General features: G+C 36.7%; 1 protein-coding gene across 1 annotated transcript in view; it reads left to right on the top strand.

Moving 5' to 3' along the window:
• Positions 1-27,657, top strand: part of astn1.L (astrotactin 1 L homeolog) — a 187,724-nt gene that overhangs the window by 96,129 nt on the left and 63,938 nt on the right. The window contains exons 4-9 of the mRNA XM_041590491.1: positions 9,235-9,631; positions 16,865-17,038; positions 21,925-22,032; positions 22,172-22,321; positions 24,709-24,876; positions 25,494-25,578. Coding sequence (XP_041446425.1) covers positions 9,235-9,631; positions 16,865-17,038; positions 21,925-22,032; positions 22,172-22,321; positions 24,709-24,876; positions 25,494-25,578 — 1,082 coding nt within the window. The remainder of the gene's footprint in view (positions 1-9,234; positions 9,632-16,864; positions 17,039-21,924; positions 22,033-22,171; positions 22,322-24,708; positions 24,877-25,493; positions 25,579-27,657) is intronic.

The following is a 27,657-nucleotide window of genomic DNA, read 5'->3' as shown; positions in this document are numbered from 1 at the left end:
ACCATTAAGGTGGTCATACAAAGGCTGATCCTCCATGGGATTAGACTGATCAGCCCAGGTGATGAACAGACAAAGAACACACAACTGGCCAAACACACACAAGGCCATAGTCTATATACTATAGTTATAGCTTTACCCTGAAACCCCTGACACACTTTCAACAGAGTTGAGTTGAACCCCCTTAAGAGGAAAGCCATACAGTTTGTATTTACCATCTGTACACTTATATTTAAACACAACTGATACCAATGACGCTGACAGACAGGCTAAAAAATCCATATGAACCAGACCTTATCTATTTCAAAGTTTTCAAAGAATGCATGCAGCTAGTAAACTACAATTCTATTCCGGTGCCTGCTAAGGAAATCCATTCTCTTTTCTTTAATGAGAAAAAAAAAGTAAATAGACCAGGTCTCAGTCAATAGTTTGAGCTGTTAAAATGAGATTGTTCTAATCTGTTTCCCCTATTGTTTGACCTGAAAAGGACACAGAGCTGAATTGACAGAAGGAGAAATATAGATAGGATAAACCTCCATATTGCAGTTATCTAGTTTCAGCACATCCCTGCACACTGATTTGTCCATCCCACAGGAATTTCCAATAAAGAAGGACAACAAAAAAACAGGGTACATTTTAAATCTAAATGGGCTTTCTGCATTCCTGTGCCCTATTTCCCTGTGCCCAGATACCAGATGTTGTCCATCATGTGCATTTCATTCCATATGAGAATGACTTAGGTGGCAAAATGATGGCAGCTGCCCCCTGGATGATGGGATTTAAATCATATTGGCAGCATAAAATCCAAACTATCTGTAGGAGTCAAGGCTGTAAAGCTTTTCGGTGCAGTAGAGCTTGTTAGAATTAGAACTGTCAATCAATATAATGGAAATGAGAGGACTGCTAATAACCAGATAACTGGGACAATTAGATTCATTTTCTGTCTATCCCACAAGTAAAAGTGCCGTCAACCTGCCCATTTTCTCAACCTGGCTTTTCAAGCCTGCAATGTGTTTACCTAAAGCCATGGCTGAGTTTACTCTGATTGGAAGAAGGCACTAATAGAATTAATAATCTTCCGTAATCTCCAAGCAGCGGAGTGTTTGATGGATGCAGACCCTGAAGACTCTCTTGCATGCAATAAATTGGGACACAGCGTATTGTCATTTAAAAAACAGGTCATGGCCTAAGGGTTTTTTAGTGACTTCTTGAATTTCTTATGAAGCCGGTACATCCCCTTGTCATTTACTTATGGGGCCACCTCAGTGGATATTTATTTCCTGGATAATTAATTTTGATAACAAGCTGTCTGAATTTCCCTCTCCTCCTTCAGTTTCCCTTCTGATTTATCTCAGTCCCAGCTCACATCTTAGTATATTATGTGAATAATTGTAATGATATGGTCGACTGTCAACTTGTTCACTGATCTTGCATTAGTCAATTGAGCTCAGTTTGTGTCTCTCAGACCATAGATTTGTTAAGTATGCCTTTGTTTGTTTGTTTAGAAACATATTATGTTGCATTTTCCCTGTGCCCTCTCCACAACACATTATGGAATCTGGTTTGAGGCAGGAAAATAAAAGAAATATTGTTTCATGTTATTTCCCTAAATTATACCTTCTGTTGTGAGAAGATTATCACCATTGTATGCTTTGTCAAGATGCTGAAAACAGATTGAAAACACAATCAATTTCTTTTTACTTTATTTACTTTGCTCAGTTCCCTCAAGTCCAAAAGTATTGCTAACCCACAAGCCTCGGGCTGAATAAAAGGAATTGAAAGTGTTCTCAGTTTATAAGGTATATACTGGAAAGAAGCTGGCAATTCAGAGCCAGGCAATTCAGATCCCAGGATTATTGTCCTCTAACCTTTTATAAAATAGAACCCTCTGTGTGAGGTGCTTTATTAATCTGGTTTTATAATTATGTAGATAGTACAGAACTGTCTGATAAGTACTCCAAAGGGCATATACCAAACACAGGTTGCTCAAGAGTGAAAGGTCATGCCATCATCAAGATTAAAATGATTAATTCTGACATCTCGAAACATACCTGTATATAATAATTCCTGAGATATGTTTTTTTTACATTTATATAAGTTTTTTACCAAGTTATATAGTAACAAGGCCAACATATGTCTAACCAATGGGAAATGTATTATCTTAGCTGCAGAAGACAGATATGCAGACCACATATAGACCAAGTCAGCTAATGTTGTCCCCAGATAAAAACATACACTGATCCGTTGGGAAGAGAGCTATATATTTTTTTTTAATAAACTTCTGCTTTGCAGAACCATTTGTTTGCCATAACAACAGGGATACAATTTTGTTTCTACAATATAAATAAAATGAACTCTAGAATACAGAAAAATGATTTTTTTATTTTTACAAGTTGCCTGCAGAATAAGGAGGAATGTGTTAAAAGAGATTATATGAGCATACTATTACTGTTATTGATTTACATAATTCTTGGGGGAAGAGCAGTTGTCTTTATAATCAGCCTAGAGGTGATGGATTATCTTTGAGGCTTTTCTATGATGACACAAGGTTATTGACAGTTAAGAAAAAATTCCTAATATACAGCATGTATATTGGCTATGTAGATTCTTATTTCAAATATTTGTTTACTTTTAGGGTACTAATACATATGCATGCATACATGTATGTAAAGATTTTGCCGTCATGTTATTTTATACATTAACCAGACACAAATGCTAGAGCATTAAAGAGGCAGTATACACCCTTATTCAACATGAGAGCAATTCATTGGACTTTTGCTGAAAATAATTTTTGTATAATGTTTTAAATACAAAAAATCTATGGTTTTTGCTATTTTTTTGAGCTAAACAGGGCAAACATGAAAACTGAAACTACTGCAAGTTTGGTAATTGCAAGGCAGATAATTAGATTACCAGTACACAGATAACACCATGTATAATGGACTCCTGGTAACAAAACAGTCATGATTAAAACTATATAAAATGAAACACAGAAGCACCAGACCTCGCCTCATGCCATGCTGCATTGTACAGCCAAGCCCCTGGAAGGCATCATCCCATCACAGCAACATCCACTGCATGGAGCACCAGGGGAGCCAATTTAATTAAAAACAGTTCTTTATTGGTAATGTTTAAAACATGGAGATCTTATGAACACATCCCAGTACCACATGCTTAAAGGAGAACTAAATCCCATGTTATGTTAAGTCCCCACTGGCCCCCCTCCCTGACTCTTGCCCCAGAATTCTGTCTGTCTGAAATAGTGACCGCACATGCAGAGTGAACGCAGCGGAGTTCACAGGCGCCATCTTATTCTCTTCGGTAATTTTCATGTCTTCTTCCTCCACTTCGGCAATTTCCGTCTCTTTCATCGAATGCGCAGTTGTCGTGAATCGGAAGATTGCTCCAACCTCGCATGCGCCATTATGCCGCTCACTTCACAAAGATTACAGAAGAGAAGAAGATGGCGGCCGTGAACTCTGCTACGCTCACTTTGCATGTGCGGTCGCCACTTCACAGACAGAATTCTGATGTAAGACTGTGCAGGAGATGGGAAGGGGGCACCAACAGAGGGGGGGGCAGTGGGCACTTAACATCGCAGGGGGTTTAGCTCTCCTTTAAGTGTGTGGTACTGGGATATGTTCATAAAATCTCCATGTTTTAAACGTTACCAATAAAGGACTGATTTTAATTAAATTGGCCCTGCTGGTGCGCTGTGCAATGGATGTTGCTATGATTAAAACTATAGGCAAAAAAGATGTTGAGCACAAAACCTATTTATTAAACTCATGCTGAAAATAGGGGTACAGAAGACCATGCTGGCTAGCACAACACAGACCTGTGTGTGCCACCTGATGACACCTGTGACATTGACAAATCACATACTATAAAAATTGTATCGATTACATCAGATATACATAGTAACATAGTAAGTTAGGTTGAAAAAAGAAACTTTTCAATTGTCCTTAATTTCTTTCATAGTTTTTGAATACGTCCAACAAGTTCAACCTACTAACTCTATTTAAACCTGCTAGTCGATTTTATTGTCCAACTGCTATTTGGGCAATAAAAAACATTGAAGTCTCTCCAATTTGCCTCAGAGGGGGATAAATTACCTTCCTGACTCCAAGATGGATCCCTGGATCAACTTGTACTATGAGCTATCTCCCATAACCCTGTATTCCCTCACTTGCAAAAAAGCCATCCAACGACTTCTTAAAGCTATCTAATGTATTAGCCTGTACCACTGATTCAGGGAGAGAATTCCACATCTTCACAGCTCTCACTGTAAAAAAACCCTTCAGAATGTTTAATCAAAACCTCCTTTCTTCAAATTGGAATTGGTGACCTTGCGTCAACTGAAAAAGACCTACTGGTAAATAAAGCAGTAGAGAGATTATTATATGATCCCCATATATTTATACAAAGTTATCATATCACCCCTTAAGCTCCTCTTCTCAAGTGTGAATAAACCCAATTTGGCCAGTCTTTCCTCAAAGCTAAGGTTTTCCATACCTTTTACCAGCTTAGTTGCCCTTCTCTGTACCCTCTCTAATACAATAATGTCCTGTTTGAACACTGGAGACCAAAACTGTACGGCATATTCTAGATGGGGCCTTACCAGTACTCTGTACAGTGGAAGAATGACCCCCTCCCCCTGAGAATCAATGCCCCTTTTAATACAGCTCAAAACCTTATTGATGCTGCTGACTGGCATTGCTTGCTACAGCCAAGTTTATCATCTACAAGGACTCCAAGGTCCTTTTCCATAATGGATTTGCCTAGTGCAGTCCCATTAAGGGTATAAGTGGCTTGGATATTTTTACATCCCAGGTGCATGACTTTACATTTATCAACATTGAATCTCATTTGCCACTTAGCTGCCCAGATTACCAGTTTGTCAAGATTGTGTTGCAAGGATGCCACATCCTGGATGGAATTAATTGGGCTTGATAATTTTGTGTCATCTGCAAACACTGATACATTACTTACAACACCCTCCCCCAAGTCATTAATGAACATGTTAAATAAAAGTGAAGCCAATACCAAGCCCTGAGGGACCCTAAATATATATTATAAATATATAATATAAATATATATTTGTTTTGTGCTTAAACTATAACTGTAAAATTCAGTTTCTCATACCATACTTATCTTTTAAATCTGTCAAAAATCCTGAGGGCCAAATGAAAGGATTGCTGTCGACCTGATGTCTCACATGTAAGGCCAATTCACACAAACCGACTGTTTATATAAATGACTGGATTGTAAGTTTGTACTTTGCTTTTCAAATGTCAGCTGACTATCTCCCATATGCACCAAATGTCTGACAGAATTAATGATTCTGATTCTGAAGCAATTGCTTCAGGGGATGCCCACAGAGCGATGGGTTTTTTTGCACACTCTTCTCCACAATTTGTAGTCCTGAGGAACAGTACATAACAATGCTTACCCAAAGTATCATTTGATAGTTCTTTAATTAAATGCAATGGGAATTTTCTTAAATGAGTAGCAGCTTTTCCCCACTTGACCAAAAAGTATCAAAATAGCTACTCAGATGCTTCTCATGCAGCCTTGCAGCAAACTGCTTCCAGCATCCATGCAAAAGCTTTATGGCATGTAGTAAATCATCAGTAGCTAGTGTTCTGGTTTACATTACAAATTTATTTTTAAGTTTGTCCCCATCCTCATCTTTATCTCCAGCCCTGCAAATCAGGTAATCCAGTGGAAGTCTACAATCATATGTTTTAAAGCAATATACATTGTACATCCAGATCTGCCTATTTGTTCATTTTATGACTCACAATACACCTTTAATTTTTCTGCCCTCATGGGGGTTGTTCGCCTTTGAGTTAATGTTTAGTATAATGTAAAGCGTGATATTCTGACAATTTGCAGCTGGTATTATTTTTTTTTATTATTTATGGTTTATGAGTTAAGCATTTAATTCAGCAGCTCTCCAGTTTGTAATTTCATCAATGTAGTTGGTAGGGTCCAAATTACCCTAGCAACTATCCAAATTTGGATTATTTGGATAAAATGGAGTCTATGGGAGACAGCCATTCCGTAATTCGGAGCTTTCTGGATATCGGGTTTCTGGATAAGGGATCCTATACCTGTATTTTGGTTTAGAAATTGAATTGAGTACTTACGAGCATTTTCTCCCCAGCACATGCCAACTTGCATGTCTGTGACACTATCTGCTTTTTTGTTGCTTTTACATGGTAGTAGTATAATGCACAGTAATTTATTTTATTTAATTTATTTTAGTAATTTCTTTATTCTATTTTCAAGTGTCATAGCTGATTGTTATTCCTCACTGCCATGTGGATAGTGTTCAATAATGACATGCAGGGCCCGGACAAGCTGGCTAGACTCCCAAGGCAACCCGTCAATTTTGCCCCTCCCCGGCGTGTGTGTGAATACACAAACGCGCACCCCTGTTGTATAGAAGTGCTTACTTATTGGAAGCAAAACCAGCCTATTGGATTTATTTAATGTTTACATGATTTTCTAGTAGACTTAAGGCATGAAGATCCAAATTACGGAAAGACACCAGGTCCCGAGCATTCTGGATAACAGGTCCTATACCTGTAATTCTTAATATTAAGTTGTTAGTTTTTAATATTAATATTTTAATTATTTGAATAGAATGTGCTCTTATTTATAAAAATATGAAAAACTTCAAATCCAATGCAATAAAGTCACCTTTTACCCTTCATTTTCATTGAAAGTCTCCAAAATGTGAATTAAAAAATAGCTTGAATTTTGTTTATACAGCTACAACTGACTTCTACATGAACTCTCCAGCTTTTAGACAATAAGGGGCAGATTTATCAAGGGTCAAAGTGAATTCGAGAGAATTTTCGAAATTCAAAGTAATTTTAGGATACTTCGACCATCGAATAGGATACTTCGACTTTGAATTACTTCGAATTCGATTCTAGTAAAATAGTTTGAATATTCGATAATCGAAGTCGAAGTATAGCCATTCGATGGTCGAATTTCGAAGTATATTTCACTTCGAAATTCGACCTTTGATAAATCTGCCCCTAAATGTTTGTATTTGAGTTTTCACATTCTTTCCCTTTATAAATCATGGAATTCGAGTTTCAGAAACTTGAATTTGAATTTGCTTTTCTCCACAAGAGTGACTCAACTCAGGGGCGTAACTACAGAGTTAGCAGACCCTGTGGCTGTAGGGGGGGGGCGATGAGAAATAGGGGCCCCATGAGGCCCTAATTCATATACATTGGCAATAAATTTTAATAAAACTGCTCAACCTGAAGACATTTTTGGGACCAGAAAAATTATTTTCCATGGGGCCCAGTAATATCTAGTTACGCCACTAACTCAGCTCAACCGAAAACAGATCATTTGTACCACTGCACAGTGTATGTAATAAAATATCCTTCTGACAATGTAGTTATTAAGTACTTTTAAGCAGGTCTTTAAGATACCTTATTTGAAATTAGAATTCACAATGTAATAACTGTTTAATTAAGAATATTACACTGCAAGTGCTAATCTTGTTTATGTTATTTTTCCCATTTATGAATTGTATTATATTAGCTTCTAAGCAAGGGGTTTTCAGCACCTTGATATGTGGACAGCTCCTTGGTTATAATGACAACTTGGGGGGTATTTACTAAAACTAGAATTTATCTAATTTTTTTATTAAAACAAAGACGACCTAACTCCGGTCTACAAATTTAAAGGGATCCTGTCATCGGAAAACATGTTTTTTTCAAAACACATCAGTTAATAGTGCTGCTCCAGCAGAATTCTGCACTGAAATCCATTTCTCAAAAGAGCAAACAGATTTTTTTATATTCAATTTTGAAATCTGACATGGGGCTAGACATTTTATCAATTTCATTCCTTTAAAAATTTGAGTTTTCCCCCTTTAAAAACTCAACCAGAAAAAAATCAAGGTTTTATAAATAGACCTCTTGATGCCCTTGCAAGTCAGTTCATTTCCTAAATGACAACCACATAGATTTCTTATAAGAACATCCTTTTATGCAACTATTATAGCTTAGACCTTGCTTTAAATTTATAGCATTGACTTTGCATTCGTAAAAAACAACAAAGCTAAATATTAGCCATTTAAAAATCAATGTGTTGATGCTTTGAGTTTGCTACTTATGTAGTTTAGAGTAGAATTACAGGGTGGCTTAGCAGAAAGGTTTAGGATAGTGCATCATACCTCTCTTGTTTACAATTTTTTACAATGTATGTTTGGCTTCCACAAGATAATGTAATGCGCAGTTTATTGATATTCCTTTTTAAATGGTTAAATTAAAAGGGAAACAACCACTGTTTATAAATAGAGATAATCTGGCAGACTGTGTGTGCTGATAACATCTTTTCTGAATTATGCAAATGAGTGGGAGATGTCATTATGCTTGAATGGCATATTCTACATCAGAAGCAAGTTCACATTTATGATTAGGGTGTGCTTTTATATTTGAGAGCAACCATCACACTTCCTGATATATAAGCACATTTTATCATCTGTATAAAAGTTTCTCCCTTGAACAAAACAAAGATTTTTCTTTTAAAAAAGCAAAGTAAATGTGTCCAGTGTAGCACAACTATCAGTTTTTAAATGCATTTCTTAAATAATGTTTGAAGACATTACAATAGGTGCAGTCATATAGCAGCAGTCAATAATTAAAAATGTAACTGAGATTATTACTACTGCATTAAATTTTATGTATTTACAACTGTAATTAAAGACAAAACATTTTACATTTTCTCATTCTTTGACATATATTCGGTCTCTTCCTTATTCTGTAATTAAGGGGATGCACCGAATCTTTTTGGGATTTGCCCGGATCCCTGAAATCTTTGTTAAAGATTCTAATAAACACCAAACTGAATACGAATTTGCATATGCAAATTAGGGGAGGAAAATGAAAAGTGGTAAAAAAATATTTAACTTCCTTGTTTTATGATGAAAAGTCACGTGATTTCTCTTCCTGCCCTAATTTTAATATGCAAATTAGGATTCGGTTCAGCCAGGCACAAGAATTTGGCTGTTTCAGAATCCTGCAGAAAAAGGTGGAATCCTGGCTGAATACCAAATCGTTTCTTCTTGCTATAAAATCCAACTAAATTCTAATTTTGTTTATTTGTTTAAATAAATGTCAGTGCCTTATAGCTGGAATAATTTTATCCCTTGTGAACTGTGAATGCTCTTCTCATAACACATAATTTTTAATTCTTCTATAGGGGGGAATGATTGCCCTCCTGCTCTGCATTTTGTGTTTGCTGCTGATCTTGTATACGCGGCGTCGCTGGTGCAAAAGGAGGCGTGCTCCGCAACCACAGAAGAGTGCAAGTGCTGAAGCTGCCAATGAGATCCACTACATCCCTTCTGTACTCATCGGAGGTGGCCATGGAAGAGAGAGTCTGCGAAATGCTCGTGGGCAATCCACTCACCCTGGGGGAACTCTAAGTATACGTGAAACACCAATCCTTGATGGATATGAATATGATGTCAGCGAACTGCGTCATCATCTGCAGCGGGAGTGTATGAATGGAGGCGAAGACTTTAGCAGCCAGGTTTCACGCACACTGGACTCCTTTAAGGGATGTAATGAAAAAAATACTATGGATCTCACACCAGGTATGTATTAAGTTTCTTAAATAAACACATCAACAAATAGACTAACTGTAGACCTCTAGAGTATATTGATAAGCCATTTATAAACAATATAATATCCCGGGAGTGTCAGGAAAACTATTCTAATACGTATATATACTCTACAATATATTGTGCTTTTCAGATGTCATGCTAACACTCTACAGGAATTTTTGCTCAATAGTTAGCCACAATAATGCAGATATCACCATTATGTTGGCAGGCAGTTCTAAATGAAAAAAAAATTGAGAAGAAAGCCTGCTATTATGGGTTTGAAACCACTGCAATGATAGGCTCTCCAGAATTATTATTACCCATTATAAAACTTTGCACCTTGGGCTGTTCCAAAAGAAGCTTTAGCTCTATAGTATTATTGGGTCTGATTATTCTGCCCACATGACCAGTGCATGCATTCAAGCTACAGTGATAGTCCATAAAGTAATATAACTCAGTCCAGCTTTGGAAACATGTTCTTGCATAGAAAAGTTCCATAATAAAAGGTCAATGCATGGTCTGTATTGTCTGATAGCGGGCATCATAATAGGTCCAGAGGTGGATCTCACATTAAGAGAAATTGTTTTTTTTTTCATCCAATTCAGAGGTTTGGAAAAAGATGTGGGGCTTTTTTTTTTTTGTAGTGAATATTTCAAGCAGTAAGCTGCTTTTAAGCATAAGAAAATCTGGTTGTCTGATGCAATACACTGAATAAAGTATATTTAGAAAATAGAGCTTAATTCTCTCTTAATGTCTTCTAAAGAAAGTAAAACTCAAATGCAAGCAGACTAGTGCAATTACCCTACCAGATGGTAAAACACTGAATAAGGATGTCAGGTCCATTTTACAAAAACAAATGATAATAGCTCAGTACAAATGTAAGAGAGATGGAGTGCCAAGGCTCTCAGTGGATGTTATGCAATGAGAATATACACAGAGTATCAGCATATTATGTAGCACTATACAAGTACCAGAATGCAGAGACAGTAAATAAATATTGTGATGAACTCGTATAAGACTAATGTAGACCGTCATCAGGAATGTTTTTTTCACTATTTTAAATCAATAAATATCAAAGACCGATTTGCTGTCAAAAATGTATCCAAAAACAAGTTCCATTAAAAGCAACAGGACTTTTCTAATGCATTTAGAGAAATGCTTTTTGCTGTCTGGCAACTCTATGTTTTCCAGCAAACACAGACTGAAGAGCAGTTTGCTATTTTTCAAAATGGGTCTGCAAAGTGTTCATTATCTTTATAACTTTCATAATACTTTTTGTTATATTTAAACATGAGGTTAGAGCTGACGTTTACAAACTTTGGATACATCTGCTGCATCACATTCTGCAGAGCTGTGGAAAGATGATACTGGATAAGCATACAGGGGAAAATGCATTAAAAGTTATTAACAGCAAAAGAAATATTCCCAATGCAAACAAGTTTACCTATGTATGATCAATTTTTCTTTTGCGTTAATTTAATATAGGTTTTGCAAACTCAGAAAGAATTTTATTTCAATCTTATCCACCAGTGGATAAAAGATTGCAAAATTTTGAGTTTTGGTAGTTCAGGTTCCCAATAGGATCAGCAGTATTCACTCAAATACTATAAAGGGTTAGTGCTCCCACTCAGCCGGAAAACTAATTTAGGTTTATTAGGTAGGTAGTTTTAATTATTAACCAAAATAATTGTTTACTCAGATAGTAAACAAGGAGACACAAAGGTACTGCATCACTGTATCTATACAGGTATGAGATTCGTTATCAGGAAAGCCGTTATACAAAAAGCTCCGAATTATGGAAAGGCTGCCTCCCATAGACTCCATTTTATCCAAATAATCCAAATTTTTAAAAATGATTTCCCTTTTCTCTGTAATAATAAAACAGTCGATCCAACTAAGTTATAATTTATCCTTGTTAAAAAGCAAAACCAGCCTATTGGTTTTATTTAGGGGCCGATTCACTAACTTCGAGTGAAGGATTCGAAGTAAAAAAACTTCGAATTTCGAAGTGTTTTTTGGGCTACTTCGACCATCGAATGGGCTACTTTGACCTTCGACTACGACTTCGACTTCGAATCAAAGGATTCAAACTAAAAATCGTTCGACTATTCGACCATTCGATAATCTAAGTACTGTCTCTTTAAAAAAAACTTCGACCCCCTAGTTCGCCATCTAAAAGCTACCGAACTCAATGTTAGCCTATGGGGAAGGTCCCCATAGTCTTTCCTAAGTTTTTTTGATCGAAGGATATTCCTTCGATCGTTGGATTAAAATCCTTTGAATCGAACGATTCGAAGGATTTAATCGTTCGATCAAAGGAATAATCCTTCGATCGTACTATCTGCGCTAAATCCTTCGACTTCGATATTCGAAGTCGAAGGATTTTAATTCCCAGTCGAATATTGAGGGTTAATTAACCCTCGATATCCGACCCTTAGTGAATCGGCCCCTTAATGTTTACATGATTTTCTAGTAGACTTAAAACCCCCCAGAAAACCCCATGTCCTGAGCATTCTGGATAATAGGTCCCATACCTGTACAAACCCATCATGCATGAGCCCAGTCTGGTCTGATAATGGTGATCTTATCATGTGAATTACAGTAAGGGTATGTAATCTTTGTAAGTTTAAACAGCTGTTTTAGAAAACCACCAATTTATAGGGATTCCTGGAAAAAAATCGAAATTTGATTGCTCGTAAATTACCCCCTTAGTATTTATTAACCCAAGGGATAGTCTGGTGTCATCTGACCAATATTTTTCATGAACACTTGGCACCACATTATGACAGCAATGCCATGTACAGCTGCCATCAAGGGGGCAGTTATTTTAACCTGGAGCAAGAGTTTTGTTCTTCAGCAATGTGCTTTAGTAAGTAAAGATCTTGATTTACAGTTTATTAAATTGAACAGCAGCAAAGTTTTCACAAATGTGTCAAAGTTAATGGATCTAATTCCCTGTAGGACAGAGTATGCCAATTAATTTGAAAGCAGAAGTTTAAATATGCAAACATATTGACATTGATATTGGTGTGAACAGAATAGACTAATACAATCCTATCCCAATGATACACAGCCATGTTTGTCAGCATAGCAAATGCTGCTAAAATTAAACAGCCTTAGGAGGTATATGATGGCCATAAGGTTATATGAGATTAAGTTGTTTAATTGCCTGTGTACGCATTAGATGCATGCTATCTTATTGCAAAGTAATAGTTTTATTTGCTTTTCTTAGGAGAATGTAATTTGTTTCTGTAAAGCCTTTTTATAAAATAAATTAAGTTCATTTAGTTCTTCTGTTTGTTTCTAATTGAGCGGCAATCAGAAAAAAACCAAAAAAACTATCTTTAATGTGCTGTAGCCACAGGGCTCATTTTAGTGAGGTGAGAACATTCTAGATGGATTTATAGCAGCCAAAGAGAGTAGCTAGTGCAATTGCAGGTGCAAATCCATATTTGTCACGTCTGACACTTTATTTTTTATATTTCTCCTTGTAGGAGCCAATGAACTTTGCTATATAACACAATTGAATGAGAAAATGCTTTAGATGTGGGGTTTATCTGTAGAGGAAGTCCGATAGAACAACAACACAAGAAAACATAGTTATATAGTTACATAGTTAAATCTAGTTGAAAAAATACAAAGTCCATCAAGTTCAACCCCTCCAAATGAAAACCCAGCATCCATACACACACCCCTCCCTACTTTTATATAAATGATATCTACCCAGATATATATTAACTATAGAGTTTGGTATCACAATAGCCTTTGATATTATGTCTATCCAAAAAATCATCCAAGCTAGAGATGGGCAAATCTTTTCGCCTTGTTTCGTGATGACGCCCATAGACTTGTATGGTGACGCGCATCAAAATAAAATTTTGGTGAAACTAAACGGGTCAAATTTGCCCAAACCTAATCCAAGCCATTCTTAAAGGCATTAACAGAATCAGCCATCACATCATCACCCGGCAGTGCATTCCACAACCTCACTGTCCACACTGTAAAGAACCACCTACATTGCTTCAAATGAAAGTTCTTTTCTTTTAGTCTAAAGGGGTGGCCTCTGGTACGGTGATCTCTTTATGGGTAATAATGTCCCCTGCTATTTGTCTATAATGTCCTCTAATGTACTTGTAAAGTATAATCATGTCCCCTCGCAAGCGCCTTTTTCCAAAGAAAACAACCCCAACCTTGACAGTCTCCTCTCATAATTTAAGTCTTCCATCCCTCTAACCAATTTAGTTGCACTTAGTCTCTGCACTCTCTCCAGCTCATTTATATCCCTCTTAAGGACTGGAGTCCAAAACTGCACTGCATACTCCAGATGAGGCCTTACCAGGGACCTATAAAGAGGCGTAATTATGTTTTCTTCCCTTGAGTTAATGCCCTTTTTTATGCATGACATACCATTGTTTTTATCTCCTTAGCATTCTAACAAAATATATTTTTAATAAATAAGAAAATGGAGTAGTTGTCCAGAGGACAGTAGGAACCATTTTTTTTACCTATTATTTTCTAAAAATTCTACATGATGCGTTCCCCAGAAATGGCAAGTCCATCATTTTAGTCAACTGGAAAAGCTCTACAACATAAATATTTTAGCTCTTAACCCTTAAATTCTATACCCAACTTTATTAACCATAAGTTAACATTTTCTAACTTTTTATGTATCCATTATTAGAGAAAATGTGTTCAACTGGATTCTCACATCTAGCTGCTGCTCCTGCTCCTCACCATATTGAAAACCCTGAGGTCCCCTTGGATTTAACCCCTCCCCTTTTAAGAATGGCTAAATGTCGAACCTAAATATCTCTTGCCATCACTCCTGCTCCTTAGCTCACTTACTCATACTCATACTTACTCATACTTACTCACTTACTAATACACAGCTCATTAACTCCATGTTGTTGCAACTATTAATTTGCCACTTTCCCTACCATCACAATAGGGGAGAGAGGGTGGGGCTGAAAATGTTAACTAGTGCCTTAATCCTTCTACTCTTCCCATTCCTTTATCCTCTATTTCCCATCGCCCCTTGCATCTGTTTTTGGTCAAATGAATGCTTTAAAAACTAGTGACTTCCTGAGTTCACTCAATTTTTCTGCTATAGGATTTTTAAGCAAGTGTGTTTTCCTCACAAGCAGGCTTTTGACAAAAATAAAAAGCTCACCAGGAATTATTATTTTAAATCCCATTTAGCAGCAAGCTAGTTTGGGAGCTCATTTTTCAGCAATAGTTTGCCAAAAAACAGTGGACAAGGACCGATAAATTTGACCCCTAATAAGAATATTAAAAAATAAGTAAAATAGAGCAAACTGGTAATAGTGATTTCGAATTCGTAGTTTTGTGTTGCTGTGCAGTGTATGCTGATATCAGCTCCCCTTTTCTATTTGTTCCAGCAGTTTCCTTACATGTGTATAGATGACTGCTGTATTTCTGAATATAGTACTTAAAAAAATGTAAATCCAAAAATGCCATTGTTAGGATAGTCTCTGGTGGTAATACAAACCAACAGAGAAAAATCAGGTAAAAGAAGTCAAAGAACAGCAGATGAGTGATCACCAATGGTGTGAAATGTGCATTTCCATATGCATGCATCCCTCAAGCTTGTGATTATACAGCACAGTGGAAAGCAACTGCTGTCAAGAAATGTGTCACAATTCATTTAGCATATAAAAGGAAACTATAGCTAAAATATTAACTGTCCCAAATGAAATGTATACTTTACAATATTTACAAAGTATGCACAAAGGGTAACAGAACAGAAGATTATTTGAACTACGTTTGCTAAGAGAATGTATCTAACATAAAAACATATCAGTCGTTCAGCAGTCTCTACTATTTATGCAGAACAGGGTGGCCATTCCTTGTAAAATACAGCAGCACATTACTCAAAGTGAGAAGGTCAAACCTGCTGCCCTTCAGCTCATGTATACCCAGAGTATATCTTCATGCCAACATTTAATGGTACTAGATAAAACAGCTGGAGGATTCAGGTTGGTCCTTCTAAGAAACAATAGCTCAAAGGGATGTACTTGCCACTCAAACAGTTAAAACAATATACTAATCTTATAAAGGTATTTAAATACAATAAACTATTTATATATATATATTATATATATATAATTTAAACAAACAAGCTGAAAGGCCACTCCTCACCTTTCTTATTGGGTGCACGTGGGCAAGGCTTAATTTACATACTAAACAAGTTAGCCCCAGTACTCTCAATATATAACCCCCTGAAAAAATATTCTTGCACAACTGAACTGTAACTTTCTTAAAAAAGACAATTTAGTTACAAAGTTTGTACAAAGCATGCATTAGCTGACGCGCCCTGTCAAGGCAGTGTCCATGCGTCAGTCCTATCCTAAGTGAAAAAATAAAGTGTTATCTTTGGGGAGAGAAAGACCATACCTGCTTTTCTCTTTATTTAGCATGATCTCTTCCAAAGACACCATTAGGCGGGGGTTGGGAGAGCGAGCATTTAAGGAGAGAGCCACCTCCACAAAATATAACGTTTTTTAAAACGAAACAAGCTGGAATGCCGCTCCTCACCTTTCTTATTGGGTGCACGTGGGCAAGGCTTAATTTACATTTTTAGTATATATATATATATATATATATATATATATATATATATATACTTACATACATATTTAATTATTTATGCACCTAAGACAAATAATCAGGTTTATCTACATTGCATGTTATTTTAAAATATTTTGGATGTGTGACATATGTTATTGTTCTGACAACTCAACATCTGATCAGAATACCATTGCTCAGAACTAACATTCCCATTGTGTGATAATCTTATCCAGCACATACAGAATGTGAAGTTATTGGTCACCCACGTCACATGACAAACTCAGCACTGAAATATAGGACACTATTGAGGAAATATGAGTTTAGTCGGTGCGGTCGCTGAACTTTTGGAGCATAGTTTGCACCTGCTTGCAGGTTTTTACTTTTACAGTATCACGACATGTTTTGGTGGGCAATTTCTGTCATTTCTTTTGATTTCAAAGACTTTGTAACACAATAACCCTAATCATTACGAAAAGGTAAGTTAAAATAATTGGTTAGAAAGGAAGGATGTTTTGGTGTGTTTTTGGGGTGCAGATATTAAACTGTTGTTCGAACCATGAGGTGAAATGTGTCATTCAATCAGAACACAAGTCTTTCAATATAGGTTTTATTTTCTCTTTAACTCTCCTTTCTTAGTGTTTGCTTTGAATTCAGCTTCCTCAGGAAGCGACAATGCCAAGATGTCTCTCATGAGCAAGTACAAAGACAGCATGATAGCCACCAGCCCAATGGATTCCAACCACCAGCCCACAACCCTTCTGTCGCATGGAGCCAGCATCCAGCACAAGCGCATCAACAGCAAGTCACGAGGTGCCTTTGTGTGAGAGTCTGTGTGGACATGCTTAGTGGCTTTTTTTCCATGTCTGTTTGTGCTCACTGATCTGTAGGCATATGCTGTTCTTGGGGAATTTATACATCTATAGGATCAGGTATAAAAATTGTTTGTGTTTTTAACTGTAAAAACATTTTTATTTTATTACATTAGAGTATCAGAAATATAAACCCAGATTCCAAGTGGGGTTTTCATTTTATTTACAATATTCCATAGGTCTGATACCTTCATCATTTGCCATCAACTTGAAGGAATCTTGTTATATTTATGTGTTAGTCTGCTGGCTCCCTGTGCTAACTAAGATTGCTTTATCTGGCCTCTCTATGTATATATGTGTGTGTGTTGTTTATGTTAATTTATGTATTCCCTTGAATACATCCATTATTATTCATGAGTCTCTGCTGTAATGGAATTTTTCATTGCTGAATCAGTCCCATGGCAATAAAAAAAAGCTTTATGTCTTTGCTCTATAAAAAATGCAAAATAAAAATTTTAAAAATAATCTGCCTTGACATAATATTTATATCCTTTACAGAAAACATTTGCAATCCTGCTGACTATTCATTTATTCTCATGTGCTGAGAATATCGCAGGATATTTGTATTGTGTACTGAACTCATGGCAGACATGCAGTTATTATCTGAACATGACTGGATAAAGATCATTCCAGTGCAGTTCCATATAGGAAATGGTAGTTTCTGTTCTACCTTTGGTGGAAACATTTTTTGCTGCTACCAGCAATAACCCACTTTGGTTCAGACTATACCATCTCTCAATCCTACAGGGAGTGGGATTTCATCTTTTCTTCCTGGCAGAGGTTTTCGAGTTGTGTGACAGATTATCGATAGGATTGAGGACAGGATGTTGTGTCATCCAAGACATGAAGGTCATTTTCCCACAATTATTCATATATATATATATATATATATATATATATATATATATATATATATATATATATAGACTTTCCAAGGGAGAATGAGTGCACACTGGGAGCATTTAAATTAGTTTAAGACATATTTTTATTTAAGTTAATTAAAAACAGGCCTGTTTTTAATTAACTTAAATAAAAATATGTCTTAAACTAATTTAAATGCTCCCAGTGTGCACTCATTCTCCCTTGGAAAGTCTATTGTTATTTGCTTTTGAGTAGCACCTGGGTATTTTGCTTTACTCAGTGGTGTGCGGAAACCACAAGTATTTTTTTATATATATATATATATATATATATATATATACATATATATATATATATATATATATATATATATATATATATACACACACAGTTAAGGCTGTGGTGCACTCCAATCCAGCAGAGTTTTACTGCCTGGGTGCTGTCATATATAGTGCAGATAGTCGTGTTCCAAGGAATGACGCAGTCCAGGACTTCATAATGAGATCAAGCAAAGTGAAGTTTATTTGTCAATGTTTCGGTCCAGTCTGGACCTTTCTCAAGAAATATATATATATATATATATACACCTCCAAAGTAGAAACCAAACTCTCAGGGCTTACGAATGTAAAAATACTTTATTAAAGAAAAAACTAACGTATGTATACTTATATAGCATATAAAATTGGCACCAAGTATGACGTCATAGACAGAAAAAAACTTTACAATGCAATTTAATCCATTGTACAAATTTAAATGCATTTAAATTTGTACAATGGATTAAATTGCAATGGATTTACAATGGATTAAATTGCATTGTAAAGTTTTTTTCAGTCTATGACGTCATACTTGGCGCCAATTTTATATGCTATATAAGTATACACTTAAACACATGCACATTATCCTTGATAAAGGCCCTAATGTGGGCTGAAACGTTGGAAAAATGCAACTAAAAATAAATTAACACGTTTATTCACGAAAAAGGAATTGGAGTTCGAGCCCTTTGATTATCTTATCTTATATATATATAAGGTAATCTGGAAGCCGGCACAACACGTCAAAAAGTCATAGCTGCCTGGGTGCAAAAAGCCCAAAAATTAAGTAGAGAGATGAAGAAGCTCGCACTCACAGGACTTATCAAATCAAAAAATGGTTTTTATTCAGTAATGAAAACATTACTAATAACTCCGGAGGTACCTGCACTCTGTCCATGGACAATAAAGTTGCCCTTTATCAAGCCTTATGGGCAAGGGCTTTATGGCTTAAAGGCTTGATAAAGGGCAAGTGTATTGTCCAGATCGTTGCATTTGTGATGTAAGTCAATGGATATATCCTTTTGCAAAGAAAATCCTAAATGCCACTTTTTTATTTCTAAAGAATATATATATATATATATATATTTATATATATATATATAGTGAAAAAGGATTGCGGCACTCACTCACTACTGTGAGTGCCGCAATCCTTTTTCACTGCTTATTTCCCATGCTGGCACCCAGGTATTAATTTTGTCTACGGAGTGCACCATTCCTTTGGTTATTTATATATATATATATATATATATATATATATATATATATATAAACTCATGACCATAGCCATTTGTATCATTTTTAAGATGTATTTTCTGTGATTTGAAGTCTATAGACAAACAAAAAATGAGTTGGCCAAACACAGTTTATTCTAGAGCAATAAGCTTGCAGGCATTTTCTGGTGAATTCAATTATACAAGATACAACTCAAAAAGGCTAACTTTTTATTTTTTAAAATGCTATCTTCTAAATAGATATAGTAAAAATATATACTTTCATTGTATGAATCAATGAAAAATAGGGGATTCATTATAGAACATCAGTTCATGCTTAGGGATATGTCTTTGTTATTTTCTAAAAGAACAGCAGACTGGTTTTACATGTATGTGAATAATATGCCGTTGAGAAGGTTTAACTTTCAAACTTTCCATTCCAACAAATTATACACTGACAATCAATACAACCCATTGTAGATATCATAATCCATCCCTTTCCTTCAAAATGCCTGTATCAATTATTGCCCAGCCAAAATCCTATCACCTTGTCACCATTTTCCACATTTGCCACTTTGTTTTTGAGCTGAAGATATATAATATAGTTTTAACATAACTCCTTTTCATTGTCATGGCCTGCATAAGATCTAGTTTTTATCGTAATAGCTGTTATATTGGTTTTACACCTTAGTTCTTTTTCAACATCTCCTACAATGAATCCTCTTCAAGACTCCGCAGGGGGGCATTGTCAGTTTAAAAATAGCCCCTATTTACAGTTAGATAATTCATAACCATAGGAAATTGGAGAGAAAAAAAGTCATGTAATGAGTTCTGGGAATTGTGCGCTGATCTATAGAATGGTGAGGCACCTGATGTTAAAATAAGAACAGGTGCAATAATTGCATTAACTAATCTGTTCATCATAACTGTTCAAACACAGTGGTACGGTTTGTTCTCGGCCCCCACAGTCATGTGTCTAGGCAAGCAAACGAATCCATGTTCCAGCCAGCGGCATGCTAAAAACAAACCCTTCCCTTGTGTCCTTAAACAAGTGCAAATGAGAAGATTTTCAGCAGTGGAGATTTAGGGCTATGGCACAAAAGGCATTGTGTCCCATGTGCCATATCCCTGAAGATTACAGCAAACTGACTGTAAAAGGGGAATTTTCTTGCTTTAATAGGAAACAACATGTGGTAAACTAATATTCATTCATTAATAAACAATGTATTTATACATGTTAATGTTTGATTTTCAGTTGATGTGATTATTGTTTTGACTTACTGTATATTTTCTTGATTAAAAGAAAAGAGACTGCTGCTTTATCTAGTTACATGAGGGGACACATTACTTTGCTCTAGTTTTCTCACAATATGAGAAGAAATAAGCCTGATATAACAATATATAAAGATATTAAAGATACTAGAGCTAAGGCTACTAGAATAGTATGATTTCATTTGTTTTTTCATCTTCACTGCTTTTCTTCTTTAAATTAAAATTAAAGGGGACCTGTCCAAATTCTTTTCCATTGTGTTTGGCAAGCAAAATAAACTTTACTTACAGCATAACAATTATTTAAATCTTGTCTCCTTCATTCCTTTGGAATCCACAATTAAAGCACATAGGCAGTAGCCATTTTATGAACACTGTTATTAAGGCATCATACCAAAATCATGTTTATACACCAGAATGGGGGACCTGATGCCCATGCCCATGCACTGGTTTCACAATTATAGAAAGTGAGGAGTGCAGAGACATCTAGGAAGCGCAGAATGGAACGTGAAAGTAATTGACTGCCCCACCTCTATGCTTGAGGTATAGAGGTGGGACAGGCAATGTATAATTAACAGCTGAGAGTTTTCCTTTATATCTGGTATAAATGTGTTCATAAAAAAAATTGGCTTTCATGTTTAATTTGAAATGGACTTTTATTTTATTGCTTTTATTGTCATGGTGATCAGTCCCTTTTATGATGCTTACTTTATTCTTATTATAAAAGAATTCTGCAAGTCTACAAATAATCAAACCACCTAATATCGACTTGCCAGAAATCCTATCAATTGCAAAAGCAACAAATTTGCTCCTGTTTTTTGCCCACAGCTGTGGCCCAAAAAGGCTACATTGGCTCCGATTGCTCTAGTGGCTCCAATGAACACCAATTGAAAGCCAATGTTTTAGAAATGAGATATCAGACACAAAATGAAGAGACAAAATGCAAGCAGCTGCATATAATATCTTGACATATTCTGTAGTCGATCTTTTAATCTCTCGTTTGACAGAGGCTTTGGAAGTGTGTAGATCTGCAATTTTCTTCTGGTCCCTCTAGCAATGGAATATGTTAGAAAGTGTTTTTCTATTTCATCAGATTATTGCATTGATCTTCAGCCTTCCTCTTGTGGTACCCCATTTCTTGTGCTTATGAAACTCTTTTGGTTTTTATCTTGCAGCGGGCTCAGCATTTCTTAACCCTGAAGGTGACTGTGGGGTAGACCTAGACAATGAAACTCAATTAACCTTTTATACGGACCCTTCTCGCAGCAGAAGACGTAGTCGAGGTCAGTCAGTGGGGTTAGACGTTACTGAATATTTTAAATCACGCTGCTGCTCGGCCTAAATGTAAAACTGAGGCTTGCTTTCTTGAATATCATGAAGGGGCTAATTACAGCATCCATGTTAACTTGATATTTCTGGCAGTGGGCTCACCCCGTAGTCCCGTCAACAAGATGACTTTGACTCTGATCAGTGTGACCAGTTGTGTCATTGGCTTGGCGTGCTCATCCCAGCTTAGCTGCCCTTTAATTGTGAAGATATCACTTCATGTTCCAGAACATCTCATAGCTGATGGTATGTATAAACATTTAAGAAAAAAAAATTACGGAATGAGTTTTACATTGAGTTAACATTATTCTTTCCAAAAGGTAAATCATTGCCTGGGGCTACTGTAACAGAAGAATGCCAAATACTTTGCTCTTGCAAAAAGAAACACAGTAAAAGGGCATCTTTCTTCCTTTTATTACATTATAGAATCATGTGTTTCAGCAAAAAGTTATATATCACTCTAGCAACGAAGATGAAATGGCTTTTCCTTGTACTGTCTAATTTATTGTTACCAATTTTAATTTACTATCTTTATATACTAGTGACCTTTTGTGTTTCCATGACATCTAGTACTGGTAAGCAGGGGAGGAACTACCGGGGGGGAGCAGGGGGTGCGAGCGGGCCAGGGCCCCCCCGGCAGTCCGCGCGCCGCGCATATCCGGGCCAGTTCCGGGTTTACGGAGGGGGGCTGGGGGCCCGGCTGCGCGTCCTGCGCCAGGGCCCGCCCCCCTCTAGTTCCGTTTCTGCTGGTAAGGCTACAATATGGGATTAAAAACTTCAAGGAGACACCAATTAACAATAAGCAATTAACTTCCCTGTATTATTTTGAGGGACTTCAAAATAAGGGACCTTAGACTTTTTCTGGCATTTAAGGTATTTACAATGTATAACTATATTATACGTAGAAATATAAATACATATCAAAATACTGGTATAAAAAAAGTCATTAATGTGCATGATTACAAAAGCAATACATTTTTCCTTATTATCAATTAATTTACCTGTCTGCTAGTGAGTTTGCAAAAGTGAGTAGCAAAGTAATACAAACCAAGGTAATAACCCATGTCAAGCCCAATAAATGCTTAGGCATGCAGTCTAATACATACAAAGCAAACACATACAGGGTAAGTGTAGTACAACTGTGGCAGCAACATTTGCTTAAATGCTACACCATTACAAATGCACACACATTTTGTACTGTACCATATAATAGTCTCATATGTGATCATACAGCAACTTCAATGGGCATCTGTCCAGCATGTACATACTAAATTAACTTATCTAGCTGACCGCTATGGTGTTCCACACCACACTCTTAGTTCAGGAACATGCCATTTGGACCATAAAAATTAAAGATTAGGCACTCTTCCTATCCTGTTTATAGAGTGATGTAGATTTTCACAACAAACAGCAACTTTCCAGGTGGTTCCAACCCAAGTTTATTCCACGCCTCAAAATAAGATCAGGCCCATTGGGGTCAAACAGATTTCATTTAGTCATAGTCAGTGAAGTCAGTGATGAAGAAAGTGATCACTTTTGATGCAATAAAGCCTCTTTTCCCACATGATTAGAGAGTGCAACTAACTCTTCAGCATTAGGCACCTCAAAACTCTCAGTTAAAGGGATACTCTCATGAGAAAAAATGGGTAGGTAACCAGATAGCACACAACAGCTGCCTGGTAGGTATAAGAACAGCACTCAATAGTAAAATCCAGGTCCCACTTGAGTAGGAGAAATAACAGCCTGCCGGAATGCAGTTCCATCCTAAAGTGCTAGCTTTTTCTGAAAGCACATGACTAGCCAAAATGACCTGAGATGGCTGCCTACACACCAATATTACAACTAAAAAAAATACACTTGCTGGTTCAGGAATGAAATTTTATATTGTAGAGTGAATTATTTGCAGTGTAAACAGTGTCATTTAGAAATAAAAACTACATCATAAATATCAAGATAGAATCCCTTTAAGAAACTAATATTGGAGCAAGAGCTATAAAAATGAGTATATTCTGAAATGAAGGAGCTCTTATCTCCTTACCCTTCAAAAACAGGCTCAATACTATATGAAGAGTTCCATGTTGGTGTAGGGCCTAACACTATAAAAGCCACTAAGTCTTCAGAATCTTTTTACCAGGCCTTCAGAAACCCCCCCCCCCCCAGTACTGATGAATTGGGAGTTTTGTACAGCCATGCACTTTTAGTTTACTCAAAACATATGCACAGTTTAAGAAATTATTACAACACAATTAAGTAATAAATAATCAACAATCTTTGTTGAGTTAAAGGCATATAAATTAGAGATATCCAACTACCTATCCTGACATTACTGATGTACTGCAACTCTGAGTATCCCCTTAAATTCTTCTGTTCTTGAGAGATGTTGGGAAATAATCAGAGAGCTACAGGTTGAACATCCCTAATGCAAAGTGGAGGAACACACAGCATAACAAAAGTCTGGCTTGTAGCATTTCCTAGATATCTGCAGCTGAGGAATCCCTACTGTCTGATTTCGATTTATCAAAATCTTTAGAACCTGTGCTGTACCATGCAGGCGATTGCTTAATTTAATATTTCACTATAAGGTTGCAGGCACATAATAGCAGATTTGTTTTCTTTTATGTGTTTTTATGCAGGAAGTCGCTTTATTCTACTGGAAGGTAGCCAGCTCGATGCCAGTGATTGGCTTAACCCAGCACAGGTGGTTCTTTTCTCCCAGATGAACTCCAGTGGTCCCTGGGCCCTAGACCTTTGTGCAAAGAGAATTCTGGATCCTTGTGAGCATCTCTGTGATCCTGACACTGGTAATATAGAGCATTTCAGTTGCCTTAACGTATAGTAAAAGTCAATAACTAAAGAATATGCTACTCCATGTTATCAGAGAGATAATGATCCACTTCTTTTCCATGTTAGTGTAGGGAAATATGGTTTTATAAATGCATTGAACTGTATTCCCACATTGACATGGAGTAAGCTGATGTCCCTGCCATCACCAATCCCAGGATAGCATTTATTTGGTGAAAGTAAAGCATAAATTGGCATATTTATCTAGGTAAAATCAGAGCACGCCATATTCCTCCAGTGTGAAATGTCACCACTCACTATTAATTTGTATGGGATTTTTAGGGGCATATTTATCAGAGTGAAAGTGAGAGTTCACCCTTTAATAAATATGCCCCTAAAAATTTCATACAAGTGAATAGAAAGTGGCAAAATGTCACTGCGTTGAACTGCTGCGTGCGCTGGCTTTACCTTTCTGTACTGTAAATATGCCCCAAATTGTTGTTCCTGAGGGCCTCCAAAAGCAACTTTATTAATTATTTTGTATTTTGTCAATACTTGTTCTTTGTGGGATAAGTGTGAGTAGCCATATCTGAGAGAACTGTCCATAACCTATTTCTTTTATATTCTTTTCTTTTAGGGGAATGCTTGTGCCATGAAGGATATATGCGAGATCCTGTACACAAACATCTTTGTATCCGCAATGAGTGGGGCACTAACCAAGGGTATGAAAATAAGTTGTTCTGCATTAAATTGCATCTCAAATTTAATCCTGTCCATGAGTTTTCATGTGATAAACTATTTTCTCACTGAATTGAATCTGGCCCTTTATATATGGTATACAAGTTATATCAGGGATCCCAAACCTTTTGAACCCGTGAGCAACATTCAGAAGTAAAAGGAGTTGGGGAGCAACACTAGCATTAAAAATGTTCTTGGGGTGCCACATAAGTGCTGTGATTGGTCATTTTTAGCCCCTATGTGGATTGTCAACCTGCATTGAGTCTCTGTTTGGCAGTGCACCAGTGAACCGCAAATATTTTTGACACCAGCGACAATTCTGACGCCAGTGATAATTCCGATGCTGGCGACAATGCTGATGCCCATTAAAGTAAATGGGTGTCTAGAATTGTTACCAACATCAGAATTGTTGCTGACGTCAAAAATATTTTGACGCCAGTGAATTTTCGCGCCAATTTCACGAATAAATTCGCCCATCACTAGTGACTCCTGCTCATACGACATACAGACTAGGGATGTAGCGAACGTCGGAAAAAAAGTTCGCGAACATATTCGCGAACTTGCGCAAAAACGCGAGCGGTTCGCGAACGGTTCGCGAACCCCATAGACTTCAATGGGAAGGCGAACTTTAACATCTAAAAAAAAAATTTCTGGCCAGAAAAATGATTTTAAAGTTGTTTAAAGGGTGCAACGACCTGGACAGTGGCATGCCAGAGGGGGATCAAGGGCAAAAATGTATCTGAAAAATCTGCCTGTGTGTGCTTGGAAGAGATAGTGTAGGGGGAGAGCTGTTAGTGATTTCAGGGACAGATGATAGTAAGTTTGCTGGCTAGTAATCTGCTTGATACTGCTCTGTATTGGAGGGACAGAAGTCTGCAGGGATTTGAGGGACATTTTAGCTTAGGTAGCTTTGCTGGCTAGTAATCTACTGTTCTCTTTAAACAACTGCCATACGTTGACCTTGTAGGCATTGTTTGCCCAGTTTTTTTGGACGCAGCCACTGAAGCACAGTTGCCAGAAAAAATATGCCATATAAATGCTGAAAATAGTCATTTTTCGCCATACGTTGACCTTGTAGACATTGTTTGCCCAGTTTTTTTGGTTGCAGCCACTGAAGCACAGTTGCCAGAAAAAATATGCCATATAAATGCTGAAAATAGTCATTTTTTGCCATACGTTGACCTTGTAGGCATTGTTTGCCCAGTTTTTTTGGTCGCAGCCACTGAAGCACAGTTGCCAGAAAAAATATGCCATATAAATGCTGAAAATAGTCATTTTTTGCCATATACGTTGAGTCAACGTATGGCAAAAAATGACTATTTTCAGCATTTATATGGCATATTTTTTCTGGCCTCTGTGCTTCAGTGGCTGCGGCCAAAAAAACTGGGCAAACAATGCCTACAAGGTCAACGTCGTTGACCTTGTAGGCATTGTTTGCCCAGTTTTTTTGGCCGCAGCCACTGAAGCACAGAGGCCAGAAAAAATATGCCATATAAATGCTGAAAATAGTCATTTTTTGCCATACGTTGACTCAACGTATATGGCAAAAAATGACTATTTTCAGCATTTATATGGCATATTTTTTCTGGCCTCTGTGCTTCAGTGGCTGCGGCCAAAAAAACTGGGCAAACAATGCCTACAAGGTCAACGTCGTTGACCTTGTAGGCATTGTTTGCCCAGTTTTTTTGGCCGCAGCCACTGAAGCACAGAGGCCAGAAAAAATATGCCATATAAATGCTGAAAATAGTCATTTTTTTGGTCGCAGCCACTGAAGCACAGTTGCCAGAAAAATTATGCCATATAAATGCTGAAAATATGCATTTTTTTGGTTGCAGCCACTGAAGCACAGAGGCCAGAAAAATTATGCCATATAAATGCTGAAAATATAAATTTTTTTGGTTGCAGCCACTGAAGCACAGAGGCCAGAAAAATTATGCCATATAAATGCTGAAAATATGCATTTTTTTGGTTGCAGCCACTGAAGCACAGAGGCCAGAAAAATTATGCCATATAAATGCAGAAAATATGCATTTTTTTGGACGCAGCCACTGAAGCACAGTTGC

The sequence above is a fragment of the Xenopus laevis genome, chromosome 4L, assembly GCF_017654675.1.
Source record: "Xenopus laevis strain J_2021 chromosome 4L, Xenopus_laevis_v10.1, whole genome shotgun sequence".
In the NCBI taxonomy this organism is placed as follows: domain Eukaryota; kingdom Metazoa; phylum Chordata; class Amphibia; order Anura; family Pipidae; genus Xenopus; species Xenopus laevis.
The sequence above is the reverse complement of the archived record's forward strand: the minus strand, read 5'-3'. Positions and strand labels throughout refer to the sequence as shown.